The following is a 12,254-nucleotide window of genomic DNA, read 5'->3' as shown; positions in this document are numbered from 1 at the left end:
GGACAATTGAACATAGGAAATACAATAATTCTAGTGGTGCCAAAACCTGACGTGTGTGGCACGACGCCCGTCGCCGACGCCGGTGAACGGCGGCTGGGGCGACTGGTCGCCTTGGAGCGAGTGTTCGCGCTCCTGCGGCGCAGGAGTCTCCATGCAAACCAGAGAATGCAACAACCCCGCCCCAAAGTACAATGGCGATTATTGTACAGGGAATCGCAGCCGGTAAGCTCTCTCTCATTTCCTGTTTCTATGACAACTTGTGGTTGGACACAAGGATGTGATTGGTAGCATCTTGTATTTGGTCAATTATAAACTACTTACCTAACGGTCCTCCGATAATTAACTAACACACACTACATTCACCTAATAGACCATACTTAATTTCAGGTACGCAGTATGTAACACGGATCCGTGTCCACTCAACAAGCCGTCGTTCAGAGAAGTGCAGTGTACGAAGTTCAACAACATAACTTACAACAACGAAACGATTTCGGAGTGGATGCCTTACTTCGATCCAGGTTAACAGAATTGTGGTTCTCGTACAAGCCTCGTTACGTTATTTGTTAATGGTTACCTGTCAGAAGACTGAAATTACATTTTCCAGAAATAACGTCTACTCGAATTTTCATAACCTGTTTTCATGACATGACCATGACATGAAAGTAATTTTGAGAAGTAAATGTTTTTTCTTTTAAACCTAACTTAACCAAACCTAATCGAGTCTTTGCAATAAACATCCAACATATCCTGTAAGAACAACGGGTCGTTATAATTCGGTTTTCGGGGATAATGAAAATTCGAACAAACGCTATTTCGGAAAAAAGAAATTAGAGTTTGTGATAGGTTATCTTTGTTAATATTTGAATATACTCTCAAGGTAGGAAGGGACGAGATCAATTTTTGTGCAGAAGTCTTTATTAAGCAAGTAATGGTGGACATAAAAGAACGCGGACTCCACTGCTGGAACAAGCCAGTGTAATCAGCAGATTACACTGGCCTGTGCCAGTATAGTGCTGCAGCTTTCCCCTCCGGTCAGCAGATTGGAGAGGAAAGTCCCAAGACTGAACTGGAAAAATATTTAGACAAGTCACTGACACACTTACGGTGACACTTATCGCAACAGTTTTATTTATTAAACTTAAAAAGCACGATTCGCGTATTAAATAAGTATTACAATACAATACAATACAAATATTCTTTTTATCACACTTACACGTAAATAGTATGATTGCATACAGGCTAACTTGACTATAATGCCCCAAATAAAACCATCGGGCCTTTTTTCTTATCATTACACTGACCATGTGGGTAGGGTTTTAATTGAGGCATTAGTGTGAGGCCAGACGAGCGTGATTTTGTGAGTTGCGTTTTTTGAGTTGCGCACTTTGCGCTGCATTCGGTTTCATATAAAAGTACGGTTTCTTTCACACGGCGATGCAAAATGAGTTATCTGGCGACTCATGGGGGTGAGGGAAGGGGTCACTTTGGTATAGGATGCGCATGAGTATAGACGTTTCTTGCAAAAATGTTCGTTACGGAAATTAAAATATAAATAATTGAACAACTTACTTGATTGATATTATTAGTCTTTCCACTGGACTGGTGGCTTGTCTCATATTTGTATCTGACTTAGCAATAAAAGGTTTTACTAGGCTTAATAATTCTTGAAAAACATTTATTGGCATGAGGTAGTACTTAACAAATTGATCTGGATGTTCACATAAACTTGTATATAATATATGAAACTGCCCACACTTTAATCGTTTCATATTGAGTGGAAGCTTCTGTCTTTTTCAAACATCGTCTTCTAATGCTTATGAACCATTAGAAGATACTATTTTTAATGGATCCATTACACTCTTACGACACAAATACCCCGTATAAACGCTTAAAAGCGACTGAATAAAAAACGTTCGTCCGGCGCTCAAACCGAATTTCAGTCGAGCGCAAAAAAAACGCAACTCACAACTCACAAAATTACGCTCGTCTGGCCTCACACTTATAGTCAAGTTAGTCTGCATGCAATCGTACTATTTACATGCACGTGCAATGTAAAACATTGTATGTTTCACTGGGCGGTACGGGAATTACGAACTTCAACTCATTAGTCTCGTTCGTAATTCCTCATTTACCGCCCTTATTACACAATGTACTATAATTGCACACTGGAACAAATACATAATAATAAACAAAAAATATTATAGACAATAAAAAGTATTATTATGTTTTTCTGACAGACAAACCGTGCGATCTTCAGTGCGTGCCACGCAATGGAGACAATGAGGTGGAGATGATCGGAGGCTTCGTCGCCGACGGCACGCCCTGTAAGGAGAGCCTCGGTTCCAGGGACATGTGCATCGCCGGTAAGTGCCCCTTAACGTCTGTGTAAAACTTATAAACACCAGCCTTTATGCGATGGCAGCTTTAATGTAATTTTCCTTCCAAATGTTTCATGGTTTACGGTGCCCTGTTACCAGCCTACTTACACTAAGTGCTACTTTTGCTCAGGCGTGTGCTACAAAGTGGGCTGCGACTGGGTCGTGAACTCGGACATGGTGGAAGACGCGTGCGGCGTGTGCGGCGGCAACGGATCCGCCTGCAAAACTGTGCAGGGCATCTACAACAAAGGCACTACCAAGCAGTCCGGATACAGTGAGGTAGCATGCAATCGAAATATGGAATTACCTTTTCGAGTATTTTAACTTTGAGTTTTGAATTTACTTCACTGTTTTGTTCTACACAATTGACGCTATCAGCGCAAAAGTTTGTAACCCACATTTAATTTTTTGCTACAATATTATTTCAAATGATACTAAAGTACCTACTTACTTATTTTATATTTGGATGCAGTAAAGTGTGTCATCATTATAAAGTAATATTAAAGAAATGTGGGTTACACTACTTTTGCGCTGATAGCCTCAATTCACGTTCAACAGATGTCTATACATTTTAGCGAGATGGCAACATGTAACAAATGATCTTGTATAAAATAATTGTAATATGTAGAACCGTATTCTTGTAACTTTTCTGTCGCAATTCGCGCAGTCAATTTTGCATTTTAATCACCATAAAACTATATTGGGTACTTTACTTAGTAAGTACAGGTTTTTACATAAATTGCTATCAAAACGGGACACTTCACGACTTTGTCTGTTTTACTGCAGGTCGCAGTCATACCAGCCGGTTCAAAAAACGTTAAGATTCAAGAGAAAGTCAGTCCTGGAAATTATATCTCTATCGGTAGTGCCAAGTCAAAGAAGCTTTACCTTACGGGAGCCCGGTAAGTTGTTATGCATTGTTATTTGAGGCTATCAGCGCTAAGGTGATGTAATCCACATTTAATTTTCTTTCTACAGTATTACTTTGTAGAAACTCTCTCTCACTGGTTAGATGGAAGTCATATGCATACTTATTTTCTATAAAAAAAAAATTTAAATGTTACTATAGTACATAATTATTCCATATTTGGATGTTATTTGTATATATAAAAAAATATATAATGAAATATTTTTTATACATGAAAATAGCATCCAAATATAAAATAATTATGTACTTTAGTATTAAGTATTTAAAGTAACATTGTTGAAAAAAATAAATAAATATGAGCTACACCACTTTTGCACTGATAGCCTCATTTATAAATTGTGTAGGAATATATTCACCACTTACTTCCACGGTATCGTAGAAAACGAATAAAAGTAAAATTTTGGAAATTGTCAAAAGCGTCTACTTGTACATTACCTATAATTATGCACTTGGGAGTAACCAGCTTTTATACACTAAAAATCATTAGTTTATATTACCTAAAATCACCAGGGACTTGTTTTATATGGCCGCTAGTGTACTTGCCCTAGAACACATTTGCACCTGGCTGCCAAATGTAACAAAATGACAGATTCCTACTTTTTGGGCCACACTAGCTTTGGACTTAAGTAAATTTTTGTATTACAGAAACACAACGTTTACGGAATATTTTGTAGCGGGATCTCAAGCTGTATATGAAAGAAATCGGGACTGGGAAAAAGTTAGAATTGCCGGACCCATCGCTGAGGATATTAAAGTTTACGTAAGTTTTTATTATATTTACTTCAATTATATACCAGTATACATAATGCTATATAGGTGATACACTTAATTTAATTTTTGTTGCAGTCGCTATCAACTAGTGGACCTTTAGATGTGCTTTGTTCTTTAACCTCTTAAGACGCAAACTTCTGGGAAAAGCGTTAAACGCCCAATATACATTACAATGTACTAAATACTACCTCAGGCCCAAGTAGTAATCTCAGTTTTATATGAAAAACGCATTTTTCTGTATACCCTATAGTCATATAGAATATGCAGTGTTTTTTTAATGGGACACTTTGGGGAAATCCGAAATTATAGAAGATATACAAGGAAACTGTCTTAGGAACCATCAAGTTTTATTTTGCGAAAACAATTTTTTTGTCAAGCGTGAGTAGTCCATAAAACTTGAATAACATTGAGCAAATATTTTTTTAGTGCTAACAGATTCAGTTTCCTATACTATCTGCTAACACAGGTTAAATCCTTTTGTGGGGTCTGGACGTTGCCTGACTGGTCAGCAATCAATCAATAGCTAAATAATTGCTGTATTATTTCTGCAGTATTTGTAATGGCTATCAATAAAGTTATTATTATAAAAATGATTTTATGGTAGTGGAAGAAAAGAGTCGGGACAGTACAAAAAGGTCGAATTCATTAAAATGTTATTCGTTTTGTATGATTTTTTTAAATTAATATTGACCAACTTCTGCTGTTTTTTTTCTTCTGATGTATCATTTTTTCTTTTTTTTCATTATTTTCATATGAATATCCTTATAAGAAACTGATTTTAGTCGATCAGCCCAAAAAAAAAATTTGATAAATTTGATTCGTTATTGTGGACAACTCACACTGGACCAAAAAAATTGACTATGCCAAAATTGTTTTTACATAAATGACTTAATGGTTCCTAAAACAATTTCCTTGTACAATATGGTTTCGGATTTCTCCATGCTGTCCCATTTAAAAAAAAAACAGTATGGCGCTAAATTTGAATGCGATATTTTCATTATAATGACCACCGGTGTTTAAGTAATCATAGGAATAATTTTGTCTGGGTCTGAACCCTGAGCCATGTGAGGTTACGAGTTAACTTACTCTGTAAACGAAATATGACTTTTACGTGTGCCTGATATCAAACATTCTATTCTTTTCAGCAACTTATATTCAGCAAGCATCGTAACCCCGGAGTGACGTACCAATATACGGTAGACGCAAACAGAACGTCAGTGCAACATCGGCCGCGGCCGCTGTTCAGCTACCGCCTATCCGATTGGTCGCCGTGCTCCGGCAGCTGCGGCAAAGGACATATGAGACGGCACTTGCAATGCATTGACTCACATCACCGTATGTAGCTTTGGCCTTTCAAATAAAACAAAAGGCTAATACCATTGACTTACAATTATATGGACGTCGGGTCCGCGCTAAAAAGTGTCCGCACTTGTAAGGCGCTAAAATCGTATACAGAGCGCCAAACTCCGCTTTAGTCTTCATTTGTTCGACTGACAGCGCGATACTGCGATGACATTACAATTTAAATTTCGAATAGGTTGACGTGGAACATTTTTTTCGTGGTTTTTGTATTAGACCCGTCGTCCATTTATTTGTAAGTCAATGGCTAATACAGAATATTTCTGACGCTATATCATTCTCCCTTTAAACTGAAAATGCTATTCTGCCATCCACTATGTAAGCCGCGGCATATGTGACAAAATCATTTAATGAAATATCATAAAAAACCTTAACCCCATAATTTATTTTTTTTAAATCTGTAAGTCTGTGTAGGTTTTTTGTAGATTCTCCTCTCAGTGAATTCCCGAAATTCACCGGTCAATTTTTGAGTAAAAACGCGTGAATTCCTCAACTAGACTTTGAAACTAAATCATCGATTACTTGGGGCCATAAACATCGATGGGGCCATAATATTTAAAAGAAGAAGAACGCCGTTTTAGAATATTAAAATTGTAAAATAAAAAAAAATTGCTATGCATCATTAGGGGAAGTACCGATATGTCGGACACGTTAACTATTCTTAAATAGAGAAATTTGAGATCTATCTGATGCTATTTAAAACGGATATTTGACCACTTGTACTAAGCCGCATTTTAGTTAATGGACAGCAGCACAGTATTTTATTTTGTAATTTTTTTATATATCGTGTATCGTGCGCCTGGTGTTAAGGAACACACCTGTCTATAGCCGTTGCAGTGCCACTCAGACCTTTAAATCGCAAAGATCTGAGAGACACTACCACTGCGCCTGTCATCTTTAGACATAAGTTTACAAGTCCCATGTGCCTGTAATTTCACCAGCGCCCTTATACTCTTCTAAACCGAAACACAGTACTGCTCACATTATTAATCACAGAAATTGGTAAGTACTTCCATAGACGAACTCTTTCACAAGGAGCTCTACTCTACTAATATTTTTTTTATAATTATACATTTTATTATGCCTCTTGCAATATAAAACGTATAAGAAACACGCACGCCATCAACTCGCGACGGCCATTTCCATGTCGCCTTACTTTTTCACACTCGTATCTTAAAGCACAAAGTAACTGAAATGCAAACAATGGATTGTATGTTCGACTGTGAACTGGCAACCGGTACTGTCTCAATTTTGACAACTTGACAGAATAAAGAAAAAATCCTTTATATAGCATCTGGTTTATTAAATAAAAATACGTAATGTACATACATACATGTGTAATAAAAATATTTTAAAAACTACTTATTTTTATTTAATAAACCAGATGTTATATAAATGACGCAAACAATTTTCTTCTTCATGCTGTAAAGTTTGCCAAATAGCCAGTTCAGTCGAATTATACAAATTTTGCAGGCTGATTTCCTTCATATTCACACACTGGCTTTTACCTATTCTTAAAGTAATGCATCCAAACACACCCTTAACACCCTTGTTAAGAAATTTAACAGAAATGGAAAGTTTTGCCATCTGCTGAACAATCACTCTTTATAAGACCCGAGTTTGAGAAAGTAAGGCATCGAGTTGCACACTGCAGGAGTGGTGGACGAGGCGCAGTGCTACCACATCGAGCCGCCGCGACACGAGGCCATGATGCAGGAGTGCGAGCTGCCCGCCTGCCCGGCGACGCACTGGCGGGTGAGGTCGTGGCTGCCCTGCGAGAAGTCCTGTCACATGCCGGTAATACCTGCTCTTCCTACCCTTTACTGAAAGAAAATGGCGTGTTTACACAAAGTCGACTAGTTCGCCTTGTCGAAGGAATTGTCGGGCAAGCAAAAGCGACTTGTCGACCTAAACCCTAAACGGTTCATTCCCACTAGTTCTATTGCGTGTTCTACTGGGACAAAAAGTTCTAGTAGTTCTATTAAATTATATTTCAAGAATAGAACTAGTGGGAAAAAAATCATTCCAAGTAGTTACATTGGTTTAGTTCCATTTTTATACCGAAAATAATAAATAGTATCAGTTAACTCCTTTTCAAATGATTTTTAACTGACTTCAAGAAAAAGGAGGTTCCACTACTTCTATTATTCTTAAAATATAATTTAATAGAATTATTGGGTTTTTTCGTCTCAGTAGTTGTTTAATAGAACTATTCAATAGAACTAGTGGGAATGAACCGCGTAGTGTAAACGCGCTATAACTCGTAATGGTCGACGCAATACTGTCTACTTAGGTCGAAGGAACTGCAACGAGATTCCTTATTAGCTTGACAGTTTCGTCCCAACGCGACAAATGTAATGATATTTTATTCATTGCAGAACTTCCAATTTAATCTGTCCTCTGCCTTGTCATAACTAACGCATTTCCATTTCGGTACTTTCGAGATAATTGGCACCAAGTTTTATTGTCACTTAAAAAAATGTCAATTACGCTGATTAAGATGATTTAAGAATAAAACTGATTAAATTTATTGTATGTCACAAGATGTTTCACCACCATGATATATTATTTTATGTGAAATTACTCCTTATAATTATTCATACAAAGATCGACTACTACTACTATTATGACACCCCTAGAAATAGCACAAACGAGCAATTCGCAAAGTAAGCCCTTTTCGATCATATTTGTTTCCCACACACCTATCGGTGCGTAAACTATAGTCCTGTCGGTGCGTCAACTGTTTATATTTCTTACAATCATTAGGCAAAAATGTACTTCAGATGACAATGTTATTTATTAAATGAAATTCTTGTGTTCACGGAAGAGCTAATTGACAATTCATATTATGAATTTCTTACAATTCATATAACGCAATTCATCTATTTGACAGTGTTCTATGTGTGTGTGTGTGAATTGCGTTTTTTGTTTTGTTTGAAAATGCATAATATGAATTGTCAATTAATATATTATGATTCTGTCTATGCGGCCTTTTTAGCGCTGCATACGTCTGAAATACATATAATTAATTATCTATAGTTCAGACACAGATGTCTTACCCTAAATGCAGCATTGCAAGCTTAACACTGTCAATGTCAAATTTGTCTGTAAGTTTATGAAATAAATAAATTTATTATTAATAATAATAACTCAATTTCGCTAAAAATGTCGTTCCGTTAGCCATGATAAGGAGTAATCATCTCTATTACATTAATGCTACGGGATATCTTTTGAATAATTGTTTTCGTTCCCAGGGCGTAGAAGCAAAGAAAAGGCGAATCGTTTTCTGCGTGGATAGAATAAAAAACAGAGTGGTCCACGACCAAGAGTGTGATCCTGCGAGTAAACCTGCAAGCGTTATCAAATGCGCAGACATGCCCGCTTGTTAGTAATGAACATGACATCGTTGAAGTTTATTTTTTATTGAAAGGTTACTGCCGTTAACCAACATCGAAAATGGCCCAGAGTCAAAAGCATTTAATATTGCATCAAAAGAGATGTTGATCAAACATATTTTTAAGGAAATAATGTGTCTTATTGTCTGTCACTTCCATTTTGTAGTGAAGAAAAGAAGTGAGTATATAATACATTTTTATTATTACTTCACAATGGACTCCGGTCTTGCAAAAGTTAATAAATTCTGTTTTGATCGTGTGAATGTGAACTTTTTCTAGTGCTTGTTAATAAGTCAGTGACTTACACTCTTTAAAAAGTAACCCATCGATAGACTTAGCATATACCTAAGTCTTAACGTTAGTGCTAGATTAAGGTGACCGAGAGAGGAAGAAGAATCTCACGTAAAGCTCTCCAATTACCACTTAAGTTTGGGCCACACTTATTAGCACGCGTTCGCAGTTTTTGTATCAGGATACCACACACGGCAACCTATCACAAACACGAATTTCATTTTTCCGTATCTCGTTATTCCGAACACTTTTCTACTTTTTCATTTGTGCGTTAACTGTTTTGGTATTAATTTGTAACACAAAAATACCTTACAGCAGAATTATCGTTTGCCCGACTACTGAAAACTATTATTAGAATAATTATTACATATGTATGTATATGTATTCTTTTAGCACAAGTTTGTTTGGTCAATTCATGTTTATTAACAATATACTGAATTAGTCAAACGGAATGTTGGGGAAATGAGAATCGGGAAATGAATAACTTGTCATTGTGTCAAAATAGTGAAACATTAAATAGTGTAATGAAAAAAATCACAACGAGTTTTCGAACAAATGAAACAAAATCTGTTAAATAAAAGCCGAAAGGTTTTCGAAGAAACAAAATTCTGTAAATCATTCTTCTAATTTGTGACAGGTAACTCTCACTTTCCTGATTAGGAGACTACAGTACCTCAGATGGCATTGGTTGATTCCGCATAGCAGTTGAATCAATCACTGGGGGAAAAAATATATATAGTAAAATTGATTACTGTACGGTGTGAGAACACGATACCTAAAAACATTCATGATAAAAAAAACACAAATTTACCTGAAAATTTCACAAGAACACCACTGTATTCAATAGGTACAGGTCCTTTACATATACCAATTTTTTTATACCAATTTTTTTTTAATGTGAACTGAGCTAAATCGAACACGTATGCTATACGACATACATTTTCCTAATGGCTTTAATTTCGTAGATAGAAAAACAAATTCTGGAATAAAGCCAGTATCCCTTCCACTCGACCTAATTTTCCTTGATTTAGTTGATATTTAAAAAAAGAAATGCATCGTTCTTGTTAGCACCACTGCCATGCTATTGTACGCTGAAGCGTACGATATGCCACAGTGCTGGTCCTGTCAGTCAGTGTCAGTTTTTTTTTGTTCATCATAACCTCAGCAGGAGCCCCTCCAATTGCAGTGCTGTCATAGTAAATAAATAATCAGTATAGTTACTCCTAACCTACTTACTTTTTACTGCCCGTAAGCGAAATCAACCGATAAGCATTGTAAAAAAGGTTTAAACCTTTCAACCTAAACCTCGGCCCTGCCCGCTATTTTGATAAATGGGGGTTGATGTCGTTCGCGTCCGCGGGCTGTTTTTTACCCTAGTTTCCCCGCACGTGATCCCTGGGTGGTGCCAAACGAACGATATATTCCTGATGATAGTCAGTAACTGGTGACCAACCCCCAGGCAAAGTACTTGCGGGCCCGTTTCGGTGCTTTATGTTAAATGAACTGGGTACCTGGCGGAGGGAAGCAAGAGCGAATGGTGTTAATATAAATCATAAATACTGCCACAGAATTGCCTGAAGGACTAACTACATAGATTTTTTATACTGTTTTGAATCTAAAATTAAGGTTTTTATTTATTTATTACATCTGATAATTTATTACGTTTATTACATTTCTCCCTTTCTCTTTTGACCTTTGTTCTCATTGCCCTAGGTGGGCTGGAAGAGATCTATTTTAGAGACAAGTCCACCTTTGCTCACCTTCTCTAAAATTTATGTTGCTTTGCATATGGAAACTAGTAACTTCAGGCGATTTTGTCAAAAACATACATTAGGGAAATCAGAGTTTATTTCATTGTTTGTTTTACTGCCAGTTATCGATTTATAGAGGTCGCCACATTGAAAAAATCCTTACACTGAAAAATATATCTTAATGGCTGACACGAACTAGGCTATAATAAAAACATCAAAATTTTTTAAGTTTCATTTTTGCATTACTTTCTAAGGGCGATGTAACCAAAAAGAATAATGTTGAATGTCATTAATTTATTTTACTAAGTGTTTTACTGAAAACACTAGAAGAACAAAATAATTTGTTTCACTTACAAAAATATAAAAGTCGCGATAATGACGCGTGCTGAAAAGTGAGGGCGAACCCTTACTGCCATACTACGTAAGTAACTAGTATAATAGTTAGTATCAACTTAATTATTAACTATGTACTAATACATAATATTCTATATTTTATAACATCAGTATTAAAAAGTGGCGTATTTAAAAAAATCTGATTATAGTAATGTTGAAGTGTATAAGTATGTAGGTACCTACTATAAAAATTTGGACCAAAAATATTTTAAAAATAAATTCACGTTGCCATAATCACGGTTACTGAGAAAATTTCACACTGTATCATAAGTAAATTAAGTTAGTTTTAATTATTAAATAAATGCTAATTCATATTTTTATACAAATGAATATTTTATCGCAATTTTGTATAATGGAAACCGTAATTCTATCCGTCGTATTCTTTACTGTAGAAAAATTAAATAAATCAGCTAGTCAACCTTAGGGCCTTTTAGAACATTTCAAGTATAACAAATCACTATTACTTTATAAGGTATTTTAATTACATCATGCATTAGCATCATACACATCTCATGGCGTGTTTACACAGGATCGATTGACGCCTTCAGCAGACTACTTCGCCTTACCCACCTTACACTTACCTTATTTGGTAAGTGGCCTTCGCTGAAATCACTGAGTCATTATAAATACAAGCTTGCGCACAGAGACACAACACATTATTGACACAGACACTTTATCGTGCAGCAATATCGTACGCGATTAAACGCGCGTGTAAAGACGTTGGAAGAAAAAGAGAAAGACCGCGAGTCACTCCAAAACGCGCCAGTTGCACGCGGTCTATCCGGCTCTATTAGCCTTTACACGGACGCTCTTTCTGTAGTAACACGGCACGGCTTAAAAAATTTCAAACATGTAATCGCGTACGATTGCGCGTGCTGGTTTTCCCGCGCGCAATATCATTATCTAGGAGTAAAATTAATAGGATTCAAAAAATTAATTACTTATCAATAGGTACTTTGCAAACTTAATTGGTAATGTATCTATACAA

The 12,254-nt window shown here is 36.2% G+C and overlaps 1 protein-coding gene across 1 annotated transcript in view; it reads left to right on the top strand.

The window, feature by feature from the left end:
- LOC113234955 (A disintegrin and metalloproteinase with thrombospondin motifs 7) overlaps positions 1 to 10,537 on the top strand; it is a 184,967-nt gene extending 174,430 nt beyond the window's left edge. Inside the window, exons 12-20 of the mRNA XM_026470481.1 lie at positions 35 to 222; positions 388 to 518; positions 2,238 to 2,363; positions 2,509 to 2,657; positions 3,165 to 3,280; positions 3,952 to 4,066; positions 5,223 to 5,412; positions 7,091 to 7,233; positions 8,691 to 10,537. Coding sequence (XP_026326266.1) covers positions 35 to 222; positions 388 to 518; positions 2,238 to 2,363; positions 2,509 to 2,657; positions 3,165 to 3,280; positions 3,952 to 4,066; positions 5,223 to 5,412; positions 7,091 to 7,233; positions 8,691 to 8,825 — 1,293 coding nt within the window. The 3' untranslated portion in view covers positions 8,826 to 10,537. The remainder of the gene's footprint in view (positions 1 to 34; positions 223 to 387; positions 519 to 2,237; positions 2,364 to 2,508; positions 2,658 to 3,164; positions 3,281 to 3,951; positions 4,067 to 5,222; positions 5,413 to 7,090; positions 7,234 to 8,690) is intronic.
- Positions 10,538 to 12,254: the final 1,717 nt, after the last annotated feature.

This window comes from Hyposmocoma kahamanoa, unplaced genomic scaffold (assembly GCF_003589595.1).
Source record: "Hyposmocoma kahamanoa isolate Upper Pololo Valley unplaced genomic scaffold, ASM358959v1 86, whole genome shotgun sequence".
Classification (NCBI taxonomy): Eukaryota; Metazoa; Arthropoda; class Insecta; order Lepidoptera; family Cosmopterigidae; genus Hyposmocoma; species Hyposmocoma kahamanoa.
The sequence above is the reverse complement of the archived record's forward strand: the minus strand, read 5'-3'. Positions and strand labels throughout refer to the sequence as shown.